Below are 22,162 nucleotides of genomic sequence, written 5' to 3'. Positions count from 1 at the left end.
AGCCATTGTGTCTGTTATGATGGACTGGGACAAGGCGTTGTTGACAGATGTCCAAATACGCCGCCACAGCATCAGCGGTTGGATCTTGATCAAGTCCTCCAGGTAGGGGATTCCTAGTTCTAAATGTGAGGCATAGGTTGAAGTGCCTCTGGGAGTAACTAAAAGAAATCTCAGAAAGGCATTTTCCGCTACTTGAATGGAGCTGGTGTCCGTGTGTCCCCAAACCCCGGCTCCATAAAGAGCAATGGCCTGGCATTTGGCACTATAGATCTTCAGTAACTCCACTGGAGCCCTTCTCCCCAATCTCTGAGAGAAACTCATCAGAGCCGCTATTGATCTTTTAAATAGATGGCATCTGGACTCTACTGCTGGCTTCCATGTCAGTCGTCCGTCTATCATGATACCAAGGTACGGATACTGGGGAGTAACCTCGAGTTTTTGTTTATCGAGGTAGATCTCTTTTACTCCTTTTTTCTTGGTACCTGCTATCATGGCAAACGTTTTCTTAACATTTACCTGTAGATCTAAACCTCCCATGAATGTCGTGTATCTCTTCAGGGAGCTCTGTAGCGCGCGCGGAGTATGCGCGAGGATGACGGCGTCATCCGCATAGAGCAGGGCGGGAATCAGGCGCTGTTTTATACGGGGGAGGTCCTGGGCCCCCCTCAACATCTCCCCCTCCAGACCATTGGTGTAGAGTGAGAAGAGGAAGGGGGCCAGTACACATCCCTGCCTGACTCCACGCTCCACTCTAAACGGAGCCGTCAGCTCGCCATTCTTTCCAAAACGTACTCTGGCCGAGGCTCCTGAATAAAGCTCTCTTACAAAATCTAGGAGGGAGGGTTCCACTCCCATTTGTCTTAGGACCATCCACAGCTTTGAGTGCGAAACGCAGTCAAAAGCTGCGGATAGGTCTACGTAGACCATGTAAATCATATTCTCCTTAGCCTGTGTGTATTTACCCACTATCAGGCTAAGATTCAGGGCCTGCTCTACGGTTCCGAACCCCTCCCGAAAGCCGAATTGGAGGTCAGAGATAACGCCTCTCTCCTCAGCCCATTGCTGAAGTCGCTCCAAGATTACTCTCCCCACAACCTTGCCAAGCGAGTCCAGCAATGAGATGGGGCGATAGCACTTCACGTCTTGGCGGTCCCCTTTTTTGAATATTGGGACCATAATAGACCTAGTCCAGGAATTCAGAACCCCCTCATTAGCAGCGGCTATACAAACTCTTGTAAGAATGGGTGCCCAGAGGTCCAGGTTGTATTTGAAGAAATCCGCTGGGACCCCATCCGGGCCTGGGGCTTTCCCCATTTTGCTTGCTTCCAAGGCCAGTAGCAAGTCGGGTATGTCGAAGAGGAACGGGATAGGGTAATGTACTTTTGGAAGCATACTATCAGAGCAGTCAATGGTTGAGTCATTTTTAAAGATCTTGGTGAAATGGGCCACCCAGGTTTCTTCGTCAATAGCTACTTCGATCTTGGGAATATTGTTATCAGTGAGGTATGGGGCTCTAACTGTGTGCCAAAAAGCCTCACTATTTTTTGAGACGGCGCTCTTATGCAGATCTTCCCAAAGTTTCTGCTTCAGTTCTTTAGTTCTTAACTTTCGTTCCCTAATGTATTCGCGTCTGAGAGATTGGATGTATCCCATGTCTCTGGGTTTGTTGTGTAGCGCAAGTTTTAGTTTTGTGAGGGCTACAGTACAGTTATGATTGAACCACCCTTTCTTGCCGCGGCTCTTGGACGTTGGTTTAGACGAAAGTAGTCCCTTGATTTTCTCTAAGATTTGGTTAAAATTAACTAGGACTTCTTCGTAATTTACCGCAAAGTCCAAGCATTTAATTATATTAGAATATGCCAACTTGACCAGCTTTTTGGTGATTTCACTTGGGTTAATTCTTTCCCATTTTATTGTATATCCATTCTGTTTGCCTAGTTCTAAATTATTCTGGGCAAGAGTATTTACTATTTCTATGTTTTGGTGCTTATATTTAGGTAGTTGAAGATGCAACCTCAACGCAGAGTGGTCACTCAGAGAGTTATCAATAACCTGGAAGTCTTTAGCCATCTCTGATAGTCCAGGAGACAGGAAAATATAATCCACTGTGGTTTGGTGACCTCTGCCCACATAGGTCGGAATTAAGCAACGTGAGTCCGAACTTGGACAGTTAGCAATTTGCAGGTCCAGTTCGGAAAGCACATTGTTTAAGGCGTTCCCCGCCTTACTGTGTGCAAGATGTACTAATGGGAGCTCAAATTCATCCACAATCCCACAGCAGTGTGAATTTGCCAGTGGGCACGGGTGAAGGTTAAAATCCCCTCCCCATAATAAGTGGTTTGCCCCATGGCTGCCTTTCCACTGATAGAGTTGGCTTAATCTCTTATGAATGTCTCTGAGAAGAGTCATAAATTGATCTTCGTCTAGATTGCTATAGAAATTAGTCAAGAGAATGGTCTCCTTGTTTGCAAAGGAAAGTAAAAGAATTTGGCAGTTGGAATCAGAATGGATAGTGGTCACTTTAAGTTGGTTCAAGGTGTTCGCAATGTACGTTATTAACCCCCCTTTAGGCCTACCTATTATGCTACGGACCGCTGGGATGAAAAATGTTTTAAATCCTAGTAGGTGAAGCTCGGAAGTAGACCATGTCTCCTGAAGATAAATTATATTATACGGTTCTAAAAAGTTTTGAGCCGTCCCATCCTCAATCTTGGTGCGTAGACCTGCTACGTTCCAAAAGAGGATGGGTATGGGTAGTAAGTCAGCTTTTGGTTCTATTGGTGCCGGGGAGGGTTTTTTTTTTAGAACTCTGGTCGGATGAGCAGGGGTTAGCAGGTTCGGTGTCAGTTGGTGGTCAATCGACCATTTCGAGCCCGCTAAATCTGTTAGTCGTCGGGATGTTATACCATGGTTCCCAACGGGGCGGTTCTCTGTATGTCATCCTTTGGATAGGAGGCCTCCAATCTCCCCAGCCACCACCCTGCTGGCGAGGTCCCACTAGTTGCCATGAGTTATCTTGGTCGTAATGTCTGGGGGCCCCTTGATGTACAGTGTTGTAAAAGTCAATATGTCGGGGAGCAGAAACGGGCCATGGGGGGTCGTAGTCCTGGAAGAAACCCTTCGGTTGTCTTAAGGGGTAGAAAAAGGAGAGTGGTTTAACACTGATGCCTCCGTTTAAGTTCGTGTCTTCCCAAGAGCAGATATAATCTGCTATACGAAGATCCTCGAAGGTAATCAGAATACAATCCCCAGGGATCGTTTTCCTGGCTTTACCCACCCATGGAGTCCTACGAACTGACAGAATCCTTCCATTCCATGTTGGGGGGGAATGGACGATTATTCTGTAACCAGTGTTGTACCTTATTTTTAAGGGACCAGCCCGGTTCCGTGTTGTGATCCGCAATTTCTGGGTCACCGGTCATGACTGCTACATACGGCGAGGCCTCAGGTGGTAGATCAACTGGAAATCTGCCCTCCCCGGCGCCTCTAGAAATATTTCTATAAGCTTTGGGAACCGGGGGATCAGGGGCCGATAGTTTGGAGGCTGGTGTTTTTGATGTTACTTTGTTTGTAGCCTTATTTGTAGCCACTAAGTTTGGAGCGGGTGAGTATAGTGGCTGTGAGTTTCCTTGTGGCAAGATAGTAGATGCCTTAGTCACTATGTTCGGGGTACTCTTGGTAATCAGAAGAGAGGATGTTGTAGCTTGGGTTACCTTTTTCTGATCGGTTGCAGGATTCTGGGGGGCAATTGGAGGCTTTGTGGGAGGTTGATTTATGTGATTATTTCCCCGGGTATTTTGTACCCCTAGTGGTTGATTATGTTGTTGGGATTTAGCAAGCTTACGTATCTGCAACTCCAGCTGTGTTAGTCTTTTTTCTATTGGTTCCAAAGATGATTTAAATAGTTCAGCGATCTTCTTTAAGAGCTGTGTATTTTCACCGTCTCCTAGTCCCCTATTTGTAGATGATAAAGTAGGGGATAAAGTAGGGGATTCCAAGTCAATAAGGGTGGGGGTTTCATGCTCATTATGATGTATTAAAGCAGTGACTACTAGATGTTCTACTCTGGGTGGTAGGTCCTGAGGGGCGCTTGGAATGGGATGTAACATATTCGAGCTAAAATTTACTTGATCGTCCATTCTCTTACTTATCGCGCCCTCCCGCCTTCCCCTTTCATGAGATTTCTCCAAAGAGGTAATTTGTGTGGGGGTTTGAGGAAGTAAGTCAGGGGTTCTCTCCAAATCTATACTTAGTTGCGAATCTACAAGTTGAGACACGGATAAATCCACATTATTTGGCAGGCTTCGCCTCCCACGACTCTCCCTCTCCCCTTCATTGTTTTTCCCTACAACAACTGGAGTTCTTGCATCGGCCAAGTCACCCAGGGAGGATCTCTTGGCAAATGCAAGATCTAGGGATACTCTCTCTTCTATCAGTGATATGCTTTGGTCTATGAATGTATTCGCCTTAGTTATAAAATCATCCATAGGACCAAGCAATTTACCCTCGCTACCCTGGACCTTGGTTTTGTTCCCTCTAGTTACTACCATTTTACCCAGACAACAATATAATATAAATAGAGATAAAAAGGGGATAGCCCAGTCCAGTCTCGGCAGTCCTCGAACGGCCTCCAACGGCACGCCCTGTGCCCGGTCTTCGCCCCGAGCTCCGTCCCGCGCGCGTCCCGCTGCGCGAGAAGACTATGGTGTTTTTATCCTCCCAGGCGAGGGGGCGTTGCCGCCGCGGGAAGAGGCTGCAGGTGTGGAGATCGCCTCGCAGTCCCGCAGCGGTGTGGGCGGAGTGGGCGGGTCCGGGGTCCAGCAGCAGCCGAGGAGCGGGTGCCGCGACCGGGAAGCAAGGGAACACAATCCAGCGCTGTGTCTGCGCACGACGATGAGCCCAGTCAGGTCAGCCTATTCCCCAAACTCTGAGTGATGGCCCAGTGATCCCAGGATCTTGAGCTAACGCAGAGACTTAAACCTGGCTGGCCCAGCTCCAAAGTCGGCAGCTCTGGCCGTTATGGAATTAATGGAATTAAGTAATCTGCAGTCTGATGACCTCCCAAAAATAGAATGTTGTGATCCACTGGTTCATTTCACATTATTGTGATAACCATTCACTATATAAATAACATAATTTATAGCCATTGTATGCACAATTATCTAACGTGAACATCCGGCATGATGCGGCCCTCCGGGACTCACAATGGACATCCTGCAGTATGGACACAGCGCTGAGAAACAGACTTGCAGCGCTGTAATACGTACATTCCTTAGAGCTCTATTATGGTCTAATCTTCACAAGAAGTACACCGCCAAAACAGTCCATTTCTCTCAGAATTTATAAAATCTGAATTCGATTTTATTCTTTGGGACGGGGATGCGAGATTAAGAATAATAAAAATGCACTCTGTGAGGTTGTAATAGCCATTTAGGCGTTTCTGGTCACACTTTACATCATTCCACCTCCCTTTTAAACCATGCCCGCACCCCGTCGCTTAACACTACAGTCAATAACCCCACCCACCCATACACAGTCTCCAAAACACTGCAGAGCATGCCAGCCCAGCCCCATCTCAGTGCCACTGCATCACGTACAATAGGTCCCCACTTTCCACCCCAGGTCACCAGGCCTTTCCCTCCACTTGGAAAGCAAAACCTACAAACACCATCTATAAATGTTTAGACACCCACCCTCCGCCCCTCGTCCAGTAAAATTCCTCCAACTGCAAACAGCGAAGGGATGTGTTTATTATTTTGCTCTGCAGCGCCTTCCACCATCAGTTCTATCTCAAGCTCGGTGCCATTTTAACTTGGCACCCTCAGCCTGTCTGGGCATTTTAGCCCACTTCCTGTGGTCGGACTTGTATTAGGGTCTTTTAAGCTCACTCCTTTACTGGGAAAAGTGCAACTACAGCTCCCAGATTGCCCTGTTCTGTTACATGAAAACAAAACTGAATTCTCTAAAGGTGCAATGTATGATGAACCTGAGTCATGCCCTCGCACTGCCACGGAGACAGCCCTCACTCACCATACCATGAGGCCATCAGTGCCCTCACCCCTCCATGGGCATAGCAGCACAAGCCCACACCCCTGCCACCGGGCCAGGAGGCCTCTTGCCACAGTTTATTACAATGTCCCCTGGTCGCTGGGCCCCCCCCACACAGATCCCACAGGGCCACAACCCCCGCCTTTCAAATTGACACAAAGCCAGCTGGGCCCTCATTTCTCACAAGGGCCCTACTGAGCACTTTCCCTGCCACAGGAACAGAAGGCCCCTCGCGCTCACCATGAGGCCAGCAGGGCCCGCACGTCCCCAATTGAACAGCAGAGCACTTGCCCCCGACAGTCGCCCTGCCACGGAGCCGAGAGCACCCCCTCAAGCCACAAAGTGGTGCGTGCTACTGAAAAGTAGTCTGTGGTACACAGCATACCTGTAACTCTAAATGATAACCATGGGAGCCATTATACGCGTTTCTGACTACGGCTCAGATTACAAAGCGAGCTTGTGTGAGTAAAATAAACAGGTAAGTAAAGTAAGGGTACAATCAAAGAACAAATCAGCCGAGTAAACATCAAATAAGGGAAAAGCAAATCAACCCTTACTTGATATACAAAGGCAACAGGCAATAGGGAACAGATTCTCCTGGCAAGAACACAGGGCTGTCAATGTTGCTGGGGGTGAGATGCAATCTGCAAGGGGCACAGCTGGGCATATATGACATCTCAGATGTTCTAGAGGCAGATAGGAGGTCGGGGTGGTCTGGATGAGGACCTGGCCTGGTTGGATTGAGCTTTGAAGTCGGCCAAGCAGGCCCTGGGGAGGTAGTGTGTCTGCAAGTTGCTGGAAGGGAGAGCCGGCTTTAAGGGTAGGAAGAGAAGCCAACCTGAGCACAAGCCCACCTGGGCCAGGCAGATCACCTAACTCAAGGCCCACCTCGAGACCTACACCTGGGTGCATAACCACACCTGGCATGGCAAACCCCCAGATCAAAAGACCACCTCTTCCATGCTGAACCCTGGAGGCCAAAGCCCCCCCAGATGCAAGGCCTATCTCCGCCAGGGAGACGCATAGATCTAAAGACCACCTCAGCGGGCAGACTGCTGTACATAGGGCTCACTTGGTCAGGGACCCCACCAGATGCACGGCCTACCTCAGCCACTTTGTGGGTGGCTGGACTGCAGCCCTCCTGGGGAGGCGGGTCTTGCTGAAGCCCCCACAGGGCACTGCCCCCAGCAGCGGAGCAGCTCGTATCTGACAGCAGGCGTCTCCATTAGGATGTTAACCTCGTCGAGTTTTGAGTGACAGTCCACGGTTCATGAGGAAAAGTTCCTAAATTTAAAGCATTGTCCTGAAAATAGTCCCATGCGCTCCCAGACGTGTCAGTGGGGCTGGAGGCTAAGGGTGCAAGCTGTGCCACCCACGCTGGCAGCGTGACGTCGGCAGCGTCATCGCGGGCCTGGTTCGGTAACCGGAGCAAGGCCTGGACTCTGTGGGGAGCACCAGGGGTCCGTGCTCGGTTCCAGAGACAAAGAAACACAAGCATTTACAATGCAATAGGTCTCACATTTATGCAGGTTTAAGCTATTGGCATTGTAAATGACAATGCTTTTTATTTATGTTTTAAAAACAAAAATAAAAGGCATGGTTATTTTCAATGTCAATAGCTCCAAGTCGCGTAAATGCGAGACCTATTGCATTGCAAATGCTTGTTCTACAGAACAGTTTGGACTAACACACTTGACTTAACTTGACGCCTGGTCTGTGACTTCTTGGAGGATTTCGATTCTTCATTATGTGTAATTGCAAAAATTAAACCGTTAAGAGTTACTTTTTTCCTCTTTATTAACCAACACTTTGTATTTTGAGGATGAGGTAGAAATCTAGAAAGATAGCAACACAGGTCTGACAGCCTAACCAACATAGACTCTGTGCAAAATCGCTTGCTGTAGTTTTACTTCCTCTCTTTTTTTAAATATATTATCTCCCCTAAGGACCCTCTCTCTCCCCTCCCACCCATTTTAACGTGAGTATTTTGTATTCTCATATTGTGTTTGCCAAGAATAAATCTGTGAAGCAACATTTCAGATGATATGTTTTGAACATATGATTTTTTTTCACCCACGCTTTCCTTAGCCAGCCATTGCGTGAACAGGATGTTTTATGTGCGATACCACATGCGCATATAAAGGCAACTTATTTTTCCATAGGGGAAACAAAAAGCTGATAAAAATCGTGCTCGGGTTGAGGAGAACTTCTTGAAGCAGACGCATGTACAGAGGCAGGAGGCTGCGCAGACTCGCAGAGAAGAGAAGAAGCGTGCTGAGAAGGAGAGGATCATGAACGAGGAGGATCCAGACAAGCAGCGCCGGCTGGAGGTAATGTGTGCCCTTCTGTTGCATAGAAAGCTTGGAACCGAGAGATGAGCAGCTGAAACTCTAGTAAAGCCCATGGCCCTCTTCTGTGCAGCTCCTGTCCAGGTGGTCCCCAACATCTAAAATTGCCTAACAACTCAACTGTATTTCCCCCTCTCGACACCCACATACCCTATGAACTCCTGCACCCTAGAAACCTTTTTTAGGTCTCAGCCTGCGATGGCTGCGCTTGCGCAGTCTCGCTGGCAAGATTTAATGAGATAGAGAGGTTAAGCCCTCCCTTCCTCTCCATTGGCTGGCCTCCTAAACGGTGGCCAGCCATTGGAGAAGAGGTCCTAGTGACATTCTTCTTTCTCTTTAAGCCCCGTCCTTTTCAGATTGGGTTCCTTGCCTTACTGCTGAAGTAAAAGGTTTCTTAACTTCTTTATCGGTCCAGATGGCCCCATTAAGAAGATAAGAAACCTTTTACCCCAGCAGGAAGTCGGGGGCGCCCAGTCTGAAAAGTACGGGGCTTAAAAAAACTCGCGTCATGCCTGCCGCGGCCACAGACGCGACGCCAGGAAAATGAAAAGGCTGAGGTGGAGTGAGAGAGGAGCGACATCACTACTACGCAAGGTTCCTTGAAGGCATATCAGGCAAGGCGGCCGGTCGGTGCATAGCTGGAGAGGGGGGAGTGACAGCTGCAGTGGACAGTGAGAGTCCGCATCGGGCGCAATTAATGATTTAGGCAGTTCCTAATGGCTGCTATTTAGGGCTATGGCGTCTGCAGACAGCGAGGGAACCTTCGGAGATGGCGGTCTATAGGCCGGACCCAGAGTGTGGACGGCTGTCTGTATACACATCTGTGGTGGACACAAACATGGCCTGCAAAAAGGTTTTCCAAAACTTGCGCCTACAACAGAGGCTTTAAAAATCTCGACCAGGCACACATCTATTTGTAAACATGTTGACATGCACCTAATCCCTCCATCACATATTTACCCCAGAAATGCCGGGATAGGAAGTAGGGTAAAGCAAACCCGGCTGATGCCACCCCGTATGCTACCCTTATTTCCAGGCATAGGGCGCTCCATCTGTGACGCATGTGGCCTAAACGGTCACATGAAGCAGTTTCCTGCCAAACGGTCTTGTGAAGCCGATCCGTACCCACTGCACCAGCCCGGCATCGTATGTGTTGGAGTACGCCCAGGCGTCTGCAGTAGGCCTAAATACCACTGTACAAAAGTACTTGGAGCACAATGGTAGATGGACGTTTAGCAGTGCACGTATGTCCTTCTTTTGGGTTGCGGGGGAGGGTTTGCAGTCTAGTGCACAAAATAGGAGCGAGGCGATCATCGGCGCTCAACCCAGGCAGAGGGCCTTGACCCCAGCCCTCTTAGTGCTCGCCTGACATCAGGTGTGTTTATTCCGCCCTGACCTGACAGACTCTGCTCACCGGCTCCTGGTGACCACCACTACATGGTCCACACCCAGGCCGCCATGCCCACCTCTACCCGTCCTGCTAACAGCTCTCCTCCACGCTAGGCACCAAATTCCCAGTTCTTGGCAGTCGTCTCTCTCTCGCGGGCTCAAGTGGGGGCTTGCAGCGGGCAGATTGGTTGCTGGGTTCACGCACCCACTGCTGTGGACATCTGAGTACTCTACTGAGCCCTGAGTACTTACGTTACCCATTCTGCGGGGGAATGATCGATGCCTCACCCTCCATCTCGGCAGTTTTCGAGGGCTCCTGTCGTGGCCCTCCCCTCCTCCCACGCATGTGGGCACGAAGATGCATAATGTACCCTCTCAGTTATCCTACAGTGGGTTTTCCTGTGGAAAGCAGCTTACCCGCCGTCATCTGCAGTGGGCGCATTCACCCACAGGGCTATCTTACTCGAACTGAGATTGCGGGTTATATGTATATCTATGCAGCACCTACAGCTCAAAAATATTTAGGGGACGAAATCGAGTATTCAAGTTAAGGCGCGTACCTGGGGTTAATCCCCATTGACATGAGCAGATCACTGATTGGCGGTGAGTGGCGCAGGCATAGGGGCGCTTCTGGCGGTCGGGGACGCGTGTGAGGGTCCACCTCATACCTAGCGCTGCCGGTGCTGGCAGCAGAGGGGTTAATCAGTAAAGAGCCTGGGCGGAAGGGCTGCCTACAGATGGAGCACGCCCCTTCATTAGCATGCTGTTAGTGTGATGAAGGCTGCCTCATGTTTATTTAGTCGATATTTCTTCATGGCTGCTGCTGAGGGATTATTTTTATACATGCATATCTTACTGTATATTTATTTCTCTTCCAGGGGATCCTCATCAATAGTCATAAGCACTGAATATTCCCGCCCATGTGCGGGACCCCGGAAACAATATAAAAATATATATGTATAAAACACATATATCTCGCTCCACATATATGTATGTACATATATCATTTTTCTCACATCAATGCAGCCCCAAAACTGAGGCTAAACAATGCAAACACATATACATGAACTGCAATTAGTAAGGAATCAAAAAACACATTAGGTCAAAAAATCCTTGAACTTTGTGTTTTAATGAGTCAAACCACTCATAAATCCTGAAAATTGCTTATAAATAGACATTGTTAGCCCTCAGGCTGCATTGTAAAACAATATCATAGAAAATGAAACCATTTTCACAATAACTGGCACCGTGCCTTTAAGGCAGCCATGACCCCAGGCTTCCCATCATGCCTCAGGGGTGACAGTTAGGTCAGTTGTTCTTTCCGGCTCCTTCAGTCAGGACCCTGGTGAAACAGCTCCTTTTCTTTTTGACTTTCTGTCAAAAAATATTCAGCTTTTACTAGAATTTTTGACTTCACTCGACGTCTTTTAGACATAGAGTGCTGTTTGAACACTTTTTGTGCTTAAAAAAGGTATTTTTCCTGTCAAAGATGCCTTCTCTCTTCAACAACTGTCCTTCATGTGGAAGGAAAAAGGCAAAGACTGACTCTCATTCAGTCTGTATCCTGTGCCTACCAGACTCTCATTCCTCTAAAACCTGTGAACACTGCCAGGTTTTATCTTCCAGGACTCTTAAGGATCGAGAGAGGATTAGAGCTTATGGGCTTTCTGAGAGAGGAAGATCTCCCAAGAAGCAGAAAAGTCGGAAGACGCGGTCGACATCGAGAGGAGCCCCGACTGGTTCACATTCGACGTCGGGATCGGCGTTGGAGAAGCAGTCGACGGCGACGAAGAAGATGTCTTCAGCGTCTACATGGAAGGTACCTCCGCTTCAGTCAGCGTCGAGGGACAGGTCGCCGTCGAAGCGGAAGAGCTCGACGGCGAGCCGTGTGACGTCGAAACAGCATCGTCATGCTGTGACGTCGAGGCATTCTCCGTCGACGTCGGTCCATCGACGTTCGACGTCGAGCCATCCTCGGTCGACGACTAGCCATGGTCGTTCGACGTCGAGGGAGCCTCTGTCGACACATCATCGGTCGACGTCGATGCAGCCAACGTCGACGCCTGGACGAGAGCGTTCGACGTCGGAGCGGCATTTGGAGTCGAGGCACGCCCAGTCGCCATCAAGTCAACGGCGATCGGCGTCGAAACAGCCTCCATCGACGTCGAACAGACAGCCTTCAACGTCGAAGGACAGCCATTGCCACCCGAGGTCGACGGAGAAATCACGGTCGACGTCGAGGGAGCGTCTTCCTGCTCGGCGCTCGGCGTCGATACAACCACTGTCGAGGGATCAACAAAGATCCAGGGAGAGAAGTTCTTCGCAAACAAAGAACGTTACTCCTACAAAATCAAAGGAGGTGGTTCGGGACAAGGGAAGTGACTTGTTAGTCCAGACTCATGCCCTAGAGCCACAGTTGGGTTCTCCAGGTTCAGCATCGGCTGCGGAGGGGGAACAATCTCCAGTGCAGGATCCCCCCGCCAAGAGACGGAGACTTGCAGAAGAAAGATCTCGCTCAAGGTCTCCCTCTGGATCTCTGGTGAGTCTTTCCTCATCATCCTCATCATCTCGGAGTGGCAGATCCTCGGATGGACGGGGCGGCGCATCTAATAGGGGGAGGTCCGAATCCCCTGCAAGATCGCAACAGGATCGAACGGAACGACCTCAACGGTCGCGTACACCTGAGAAGGATCCCATCCACAAGTCTCCTTCTGTTCATCTTTCCCCAAGGTGGAATTGACCTCTTCACCACTGGGCAAAGGACAAGGAGACGGCGGAGCACCTAAAGCGATATCGAGACCAACCTCTTCGCAGAGAAAGGTCTCGTTCTAAACACTCAAGCAAGAGACATTCTCGTCACAGAGAGAGATCTCGTTCCAAGACGCGTTCTAGCAGAAGAACTAGGTCCAGGAGGACAAGTAGTTCTTCAAGTTCGTCGAGAACACGATCTCACAGGGATTACTCCCCGACTCTTACTAACAGTCCACGCTCAAGAGTGTCTCCAACTGAGGATATTTTCTCGTTCCAAGATATCTTGGGCAGGGGAGCCCTGAAACTGGGAGTACCGATGACAGCTCCACAAGTCAAGACGACTGTCATATTCGAAACCCTGCAACATAGATCAGCACCCAAACCGTTGTTGCCGTTGGTTCCGGGTATAATGGAACATGTGAATGAAGTCTTCCTCACTCCGGCAACGGTGAAGTCCGTTCCAGCGAGGATTCTCAAAAAGTATCGTCCTCCGGAAGAGGATCCTCTGTTCCTCAAAGCTGATCCCCCGCCAGATTCAGTGATCATTACGGCGGCAAGAAAATCCAATGCGGTGGCTTCCTCATCCACGGTACCTCCGGATAAGGATAGCAAGGTGCAGGACTCATGGGGGAGAAGGGTGTGTAACACCTCAGCCTCTTTCCTCAAGGTTTCTAACGCGGAAGCCCTGCTCGGCAGGTATGACAGGTCTCTGTGGGACTCACTTCAGAGATTTACCGCAAAGCTCCCTGAAGAAGACAGAAAGGACTTTGAGGAGGTTCTGATGGAGGGCAGTCAAGTCTCCAACCAGATTATAGGATCGGCAGCAGATGGGGCAACTCTGGCGGCACATGGCTATGTGCACGGAGTTACAGCAAGGAGAACATCTTGGTTACACCTCACAGCATTAAAACCGGAGGCTCAAGCAAGAATCCTGAACCTTCCTTTTTCAGGCACATCTCTCTTTGGAGCAAGTGCGGATGAGGAAATGCAGCGGATGAAGACCGAGTTGGACACTCTCAAAGCGGTGGGACTCGAGAAGAAAAAGGAATTTAAGAAGAAATTCCGTTCGAACAACAAGGGTTATTCGAAGCAGAGGGTTCAAACCCCTCAATGGCAGAAAGGCCAGAACCAGCAGGGCCAGCAATAGACACAGTACAAAGGCAAGGGCAATTCCAAGGGAAATGGAAATCAGCGCCAAGGCAACAACTTCAATAAAGCGCAGCAGAAGCAATGAGTCTTCACTTCCCCCAGCGCCGTTACCCACTCCAGTGGGGGGAAGCATTGCGCATCACAGGACAGAGTGGCAGGCCATCACCAAATATCAATGGGTGTTGTCTACGCTGCAGAATGGGTACTGTCTTCGTTTCCATCGTCTACCTCCGCACGTTTCCCCTATGTCAACATCAAGTCACCAGCTACAAAGGTTAAAAGCAGAAGTAGCTACACTCCTCGAGAAAGAAGCCATCGAGAGAGTTCCGGTGTCCCAAAGGGGGAAAGGTGTGTACTCGAGGTATTTTCTGGTCAGAAAAAAGGGCCAGAAGGAAGAATACAGGCCCATTCTGGACTTGAGAACACTCAATCTGCATGTACGAAAAGAAAAGTTTCGCATGTTGGCGCTTCATCAGATATATCCACATCTCAGGCAGGGGGATTGGATGTGTTCGATGGACCTTCAAGATGCGTACTTCCATATTCCAATACGGCAAGATCACAGAAGATTCCTTCGGTTCCGGGTGGGGACCTCTCACTACCAGTTCAAAGTCCTCCCGTTTGGGTTGAAGTCGGCTCCCAGAGTGTTCACCAAGTGTGTCGCAGTGGTGGCGGCAGCTCTACGCCGCAGGGGAGTCTTCGTATACCCATACTTAGACGATTGGCTGTTGAAAGGTCCAACTCCAGGCAATGTAAGGAATCAATTCAAGACATGCATAGAACTTTGTCAACGTCTAGGTCTACATGTCAATTTCAACAAGTCTGTATCACAACCAACTCAGAGGATCCACTTCCTAGGAGCTCTGCTAGACTCCGAAGTAGGAAAAGTGTTTCCTTCGGAGGAGAGACAGTTTTCGATAGCCCTCAAGTGCCAACAAGTTCTTCTCCACAGGTCCCAGAAGGTGCGGAAGATAGCCTCGCTCTTGGGGTCGATGGCTTCCTGCATCTTCCTAGTGCCGAACGCCAGACTTCGGATGCGTCCTCTTCAGCAGGATCTGGAGGACAAATGGGACCAACACTCAGATCAGTGGGATGATCGGATCACTTTGTCGGAGGTTGCTCAAACTTCCCTCCAGTGGTGGACAAAGAGACAGAACATGCAGATGGGGGTTCTCTTCCATCAACCGCCTCCAACACAAACGATCATCACAGATGCATCATTGCAAGGATGGGGAGCGCACATGGGACCCCTACAAGTGCAGGGTCTGTGGTCTCCCAAGGAAAGCACTTATCATATCAACTTGCTGGAGTTGAGAGCGGTTCACCTGGCTCTCAAAGCGTTCCTTCCCTCGCTTCAGGAGAAAATGATTCTAGTACAGACGGACAACACCACCACGATGTACTATTTAAACAAGCAGGGAGGAACACACTCAAGGACTCTGTCTCTGGAAGCGCAGCGCATCTGGCATTGGCTTCTAGCTCGCAAGTTGTCTGTTCAGGCAGTCCACCTCCCAGGAGAGCAGAACGTGAGGGCGGACGCTCTAAGTCGGCACTTCGAAGACAGGGAAGACTGGGTTCTCAACGACGAAGTGCTAGACGACATTTTCCAGTCTTGGGGTCGTCCTTCAATAGATCTCTTCGCAGACGACGAAAACACCAAATGCCCAAGCTTCGCCTCCAGGTTCTATCGACCAGGAACGAGAGGGAATGCTCTGTTAATGGACTGGTCGGGGCAGTTTGTGTACGCCTTCCCACCCCTTCCGCTGATCCCGAAGGTGGTGAGCAAGCTGAACCACTCGTGCACAACGATGATCCTGATTGCCCCAGACTGGCCGAGACAATGGTGGTACACAGACCTACTTCACCTATCAGTGTCTCCTCACAAGAGGCTTCCATGCAGGCAGGACCTGTTGTCGAAGATGAACGGGAGGATTCACCATCCCAACCTTCCGTCACTGAACTTGGCAGCTTGGCTCCTGAGGTCATACAGTACGGCCATCTAGGGCTGCCACAGGACTGCATGGCCATTCTGAAAGAAGCACGACGCCCTTCCACTAGACATTCGTATGCATGCAAGTGGAAGAGATTCTATATGTGGTGCATGCAGAATGGTCACAATCCGGTAAAAAGTCAGGAAGAAGCAGTTCTCCCATACTTGTTGTACCTGACTAAAGCAGGTTTGAAGTTTAACTCCATTAAGGTGCATTTAGCCGCTATTACAGCTTATAGGCGATCACCTTCACAAACTTCTTTTTTTCAGCTTCCTGCAGTAAAAGATTTCCTGCAGGGTCTAAAGAAAGTGTACCCTCCTGTTCGGCCTCCTGCTCCGCCTTGGGAGCTGAACCTAGTCCTATCAAAATTGATGGGTTCACCTTTTGAGCCTATTCATAAAGCTTCTTTACAGCATATTTCCTGGAAAGCTGCTTTTTTGATAGCGATTACGTCAGCCCGTAGGGTGAGCGAAATTCAGGCCCTATGTACTAAAGAACCGTATACGGTTTTTCATCTGAACAGAGTGGTGCTTAGAACGCATCCTTCTTTCCTGCCTAAAGTGGTATCAGATTTTCATGTCAATCAGTCTATCTCTTTACCCACTTTCTTTCCTAATCCCTCTACTCCAGCTGAGAGGGCATTACACTCTCTGGACCTGAAAAGGGTTTTTAAGTTCTATCTGGACAGGTCCAAGTCTATTCGACATTCTGATCAATTGTTTGTTAACTACGGTTCGATCAGGACTGGTCATGCAGCCTCGAAACGTTCTATCTCCAGGTGGATCGTTTCGTGTATCAAGCTTGCTTACCAATTGGCACAGAAGACTTTAGGGGGTTCCCCTAAGGCGCATTCTACTAGAGGTAGAGCAGCCATGGCGGCTTACCTGCAGGATGTGCCCATGTCTGAGATTTGTAAAGCGGCGACCTGGAGGTCTGTCCATACATTTACCAGACATTACTGTCTAGATTCTGACACGAGAGCAGATACCCAGGTGGGCCAGGCCTCCCTGAGGAATCTGTTTAACAGCTAGAATTTCTTTTGGCTGTTATGATTGGTTGGGTCATGTACTTCTCATTTACCTGCAGGTGGTTGATGGGCTTGCTATTCTATTCAGTGCTTATGACTATTGATGAGGATCCCCTGGAAGAGAAGGATAAGTTACTTACCTGTAATCCTAGTTCTCTTCCAGGGGTATCCTCATCAAAGTCATAAGCAACCCACCCGCCTCCCCAGGTAAATGAGATTTGGTACTGTTTTGTTTTCAATCTTGTGGTTGAGCCCTGTCTTCAGGGTTATGCAAAGAACAACTGACCTAACTGTCACCCCTGAGGCATGATGGGAAGCCTGGGGTCATGGCTGCCTTAAAGGCACGGTGCCAGTTATTGTGAAAATGGTTTCATTTTCTATGATATTGTTTTACAATGCAGCCTGAGGGCTAACAATGTCTATTTATAAGCAATTTTCAGGATTTATGAGTGGTTTGACTCATTAAAACACAAAGTTCAAGGATTTTTTGACCTAATGTGTTTTTTGATTCCTTACTAATTGCAGTTCATGTATATGTGTTTGCATTGTTTAGCCTCAGTTTTGGGGCTGCATTGATGTGAGAAAAATGATATATGTACATACATATATGTGGAGCGAGATATATGTGTTTTATACATATATATTTTTATATTGTTTCCGGGGTCCCGCACATGGGCGGGAATATTCAGTGCTTATGACTTTGATGAGGATACCCCTGGAAGAGAACTAGGATTACAGGTAAGTAACTTATCCATATATCCATGGCAAGGTCGCCGAGGCCCCGCCAAAACAAAGGGCGGACACACGTGTGAAAGCGCCGCAGCGCGGAGAGGGTTCGTGCGCCTGCTGCACAGGCATCTGCAGATCAGAGATCCGACTCCCTGGAAGGGAGGACTCAGATAATGTTACCTGAGCACCCCTGGATAAGGCGGAGGAGCCGTGCATTTTACCGAAATGCACACTGTGCATGCGGTGCCTGCGTGTGTGTGTGTTGGGAAGGGGAGTTACGGAGTGGCAAGGGTCAGTGGCGTTTGGGCAGCGTATTGGTAAAGGAGGGTTGTTGCCCCAATGCCAGTGTGGTGCGAGGCAAGAGGGTTCCCTGTGAGAGGTGGGGGCGCTTGACTGCCTCCGGTGTGTGCTGCACGATGTGCGACACCTCTGGTAGGAGGCTGCTGGCACAGCGTTGGTACTGCTACTCTGCAGTGAGGGTCTTCTGGGTGCCATTCTCCCCCCGGCTCTGTACGCACAAAGCCGTGCAGGTATCTGTCTTTTACCTCAACTTTACGTACTCCTCTCCTTCAGTCTCAAGCCTGCTCCTTGGGAGGACGCGGGCTGTCTCTTGTGTTTAAACAACCGTCCCCCCCCCTCTTTGTATTACTATAAGTTCTCATGGGGTCTGCATTGACTGCTTCTGATGGGCTGGGGGTGTTCTGGTACATTCAATAGGCCATTGCCTTCTGCAATGCTCATATTACCGCTGTCCGTACGGATTCCGTATAGGCACGGTCATGTTCTGGTTATACCGTGTGTATTCGAACATATGTAACAGCTTCATATTTTATTTTCTCACAGTCCTATATTTTGATCTACATTTAAACCCTCAATATTGCAAAAATCCACGCGATTTCCATCCACCTTCAGCGTCTACCGAGCAGTTACATGTTTAATGCATTCTTACCGCATAAAGATCCCTGAATAATGCAGAAAGTCTGTTAAGCATGTTTTCATTTAGCACTGTTCTGATACAGGGCATTTTGGTGGCATCAGGTGGTTTACAGGAGCCCCGCTCCAGGTGGAGAAGTCAATAATTCTCATGTGCGGGGTTCGTGGCACGTTTTAAGTATCCAAGCAACAAGTGATATATATATATATATATATATATATATATATATATATATATATATATATATATGTGTTTGCCCGCCGAGCTCGGACTCGTCGCCACCTGTAGTTTTTTTAGGTTTCTGGCAGCCTCGTGACGCAGGGTGTACCTCAGCACCCGGTGAAGGAGCCCGGGCGCACTTAAGCAAATGAGCTGTCTGCGCCTCCACGGTGCACCGGATGCTTCATCACAAGTAATTTTTTTTTCGTTTTTTTATAAATCTTTTTATTGAGTAAAACAAGGACAATACAAAAAGAAAAACAAATAAGAAAGACATTAGGTGATCTCATACAGTCTAAAACACAGGGGTCGTTGTGGCTGGGTACAGAATCACAGCAATAATATACGATGCTAGGATCATGGGGATTCCTGCGCTTCCACTCCCAGAGTTGGCAGTTGTGGTTCACAAATCTCTCTTCAGTGAGTATTCCATACTCCCCACACTTTCCCCCACTTCTTCGGGCATCTCCTGGCTACGAACACTGACTTCTCCCTGAACATGTACCAGTCAAGGCCTTCTGCCCACTTAGTGACTCGGTGCGGCTGACTAGCACCCCAAAGCTGGGCGATATTCCGCTTGGCCACCATGTAAGCCAGGGTGACCCACTGCTTCTGATACACATTCAGATCCGTAGGCTCCCACACATTCACGAGACACCTTCGGTCTTCCGGTATTAACTCCACCATCAGGACATCTCTTAACACATCGTGAATCTTCGTCCAGAAGGTCTGTACCGCCACACAATGCCATAAAATGTGAATTAGGGTGCCGGATTCTCCACACACTCTCCTACACTCACCACTCCCTCCTTGTCCCATTCGTATCAGTCGAGGCCCGGTGATATATGACCTGTGTAGTATCTTCAGTTGCACTAGTCGGAGCCTCATCTGAATCGCCACAACCTTAGGAGAGGAAACTGCCTCCACCCAGTCTTCCATTGGGCTCTGATTCGCCCCAGTGGGTTCTCCATGTTGTTGAGCAGCTTTCTATATATCAGAGAGATCGTTTTTTCTGGAATATGTCCGTCAAGCACCCGATCTTCAAGGGGCGACGACTCAGGAGTATCGAGTCCTTAGGGACATGTGCGGCAAGAGCGTGCCACACCTGCAAATATTGGAAATATTCATTCCTGTGCAGACTATATATTTTTTGAAGATATTTGAATGTATGCATCGCGTCTTTCCAACAAACATCCTTTACATGAGTAATTCCAATTGTGTCCTATTTGTTGAATCCATTGGTTTTCCACAAACTACCCAATTTCTCCGAGTTCAACAGGGGAGTGGCCAATGTGAGCCTACCTTCCCACCCCAAACACCTGTTAGCCACATGCGCGGTCTGGCCTGTTAATGCGAACTTCCCTCGCTTGGCATACAGAGCCCTATCTATCATCCCTCCCGGTGTCTGACCTTGATCCATAGCATATCCCGGGTCTCCGTGGTGTCCGTAAATAATGTGATTCACAGCAGCCAATTGTGAAGCCCAGTAGTACCTCCTTAAGTCAGGAAGACCGATCCCGCCATCATACCATGGGAAGAGTCAACTTGACAAACGCAATTCTGGGTTTGCCGTCCCATAGGAGCTGTCTCTGGAGAGCCTCAATCTCCCTAAAATAGGAAGCCGGTACAAGGTCCATCGAGTTCTGCAAGGCATACAAGAACCGGGGTAAGGCCATCATTTTCAAAAGAGCGGCTCTTCCGAGCATGGACAGCGGAAGAGTCTTCCAGAGCTCCACATCTTTCCTGCATCTATCCAATGGGAGAGCAAGATTGTTGGCGAACCGTAGCTGCGGATCAATCGTGACAAATATACCTAAATACTTGAACCCTATCGGCTCAATCCGGATTGGACATGAATGCGGGACCACCGGTGGGCCACCCACCAGGACAAAGAGCATTGACTTTGTCCAATTTATGGCCAGTCCCGAATACCTACCAAAAATATCTAATACGTCCAAGAAGTTACGTAAGGAGTCTTTGGGATTAGTAAGATAAAGCAAAACGTCATCTGCATAGAGTGAGATCTTATCGTCCAAGCCAGGCGACCACCGTAGGCCCCGAATCGTTCTGTCCCATCGGACCCAGGCAGCTAAAGGTACCATTGCAAGCGCAAAAAGTAATGGGGACAACTGGCATCCCTGTCTTGTGCCCCGCTCCAGAGAAAAATCACTGGACCTACAATTATTGACTACAACCCTAGCCAGGGGTCCCGCGTACAACAGTCGTACCCAACCGATAAACTCATGCCCAAAGCCCAGCTTTGCCAACACCGCAAACAGGTATTGCCATTCTATCCGGTCAAATGCCATGGTGGTGTCAAGAGACACCAACACTGTCGGTTCGTTTATCTGAGAAGAGCCCCCAAGGATACCGTGCAGTCGCCGCAAATTCAGTGCTGTATTATGACGCGGCATAAAGCCAGATTGATCCGGGTGAATCCAAGACATTATCACCTTGACCAGTCGAGTGGCAAGCAATTTCGCTAATATTTTGGGCTCAGCATTAAGGAGCGAGATAGGTCTATAGGAAGAACATTGTGTCCTGGGTTTACCCACCTTGTGTATGACCACTATAACTCGTTGGTCGTATGGAAGCCTGCCCTTCTCCCTACTCTCCAAGAACAGGGCACAAACGTGTGAGGCGAGTCGGTTGGCGTTTAATTTATACAACTCAATCGGTATCCCGTTAGGGCTCGTAGCTTTACCTAATTTTATTTGCCTTATGGCCGGTGCCATTTCATCATTGGAGATAGGAGAGTCCATATAATTTCTTTCCTCCCCCGACAGACTCTGCATAACGATGTCTCTAATCATATCCCTGTTCTCCATCTCAGATTCCCCACTGCCAGCAGTATAAACCTCTTTGTAGTTCGCTGAAAACTCGTCTGCCACAGTCTGTGGATCTGTGATCTTACGTGACTCCACTCCCTCTAATTCTGGAACTAGTCTAGAGGCCCTCTCGCCATGTTCCAGCCATGCGATCAATTTACCTGCTTTATCGCCATGCTCGTATATGCGACTCTGCACGGCACTGATATGTACGATCGCTCTGTCACGCACAAGGCCTTTATATTCCTCTTGCAGGAGTCTGTCTGTGGAGCTCCGCAGCCGTGGGAGACACAGCCACTTTCTCCTCCAAGAGGATGACCTCCGCTTCTTTTCGAGCCACCTCGGCGTGGCTCTTCTTCTTCTTCCCTGCGACCAAAGACAGGACCTCGCCTCCTGCGACCATTTTGTACGCTTCCCAGCGGGACTGCGCTGAGTCAACTGAAACCACATTTTCCCGGAAGTAGCGGTCCGACATTAATAGCACCTCTTTTTTAACAGCCGGGTCCCTTAACTGCCAAGCACCGATAGGAGCCACCCTACCCACCCCAGGTCTATCAAGTAGTCGCTGAATCCACAGCGGGGAATGATCAGAGATCCCTCTGCCGAGATACTTCACCTCCTGGACCATAGGCGCCATAGCCGCCAGCAACAGGATATAGTCCAATCGCGACAAGCTACCATGTGCAGCCGACACGTGTGTGAAATGCGTCAGCGTTGGGTTACGTACTCGACAACTATCGACCAGACCT

General features: G+C 49.1%; 1 protein-coding gene across 4 annotated transcripts in view; it reads left to right on the top strand.

Annotated features, from left to right (window-relative positions):
* Positions 1–22,162, top strand: part of CCDC47 (coiled-coil domain containing 47) — a 353,169-nt gene that overhangs the window by 316,754 nt on the left and 14,253 nt on the right. For 3 of the 4 annotated variants that reach the window (XM_078645050.1, XM_078645051.1, XM_078645049.1), the window contains exon 12: positions 8,211–8,378. The exons of the other annotated variant lie outside the window; for it this stretch is intronic. In XM_078645050.1, the coding sequence (XP_078501176.1) occupies positions 8,211–8,378 (168 nt within the window). The remainder of the gene's footprint in view (positions 1–8,210; positions 8,379–22,162) is intronic. 4 annotated transcript variants of the gene reach the window in all.

The sequence above is a fragment of the Lissotriton helveticus genome, chromosome 5_1 (assembly GCF_964261635.1).
Source record: "Lissotriton helveticus chromosome 5_1, aLisHel1.1, whole genome shotgun sequence".
NCBI classification, from domain to species: Eukaryota; Metazoa; Chordata; class Amphibia; order Caudata; family Salamandridae; genus Lissotriton; species Lissotriton helveticus.
This window is presented reverse-complemented; position numbering and strand designations above follow the sequence as displayed.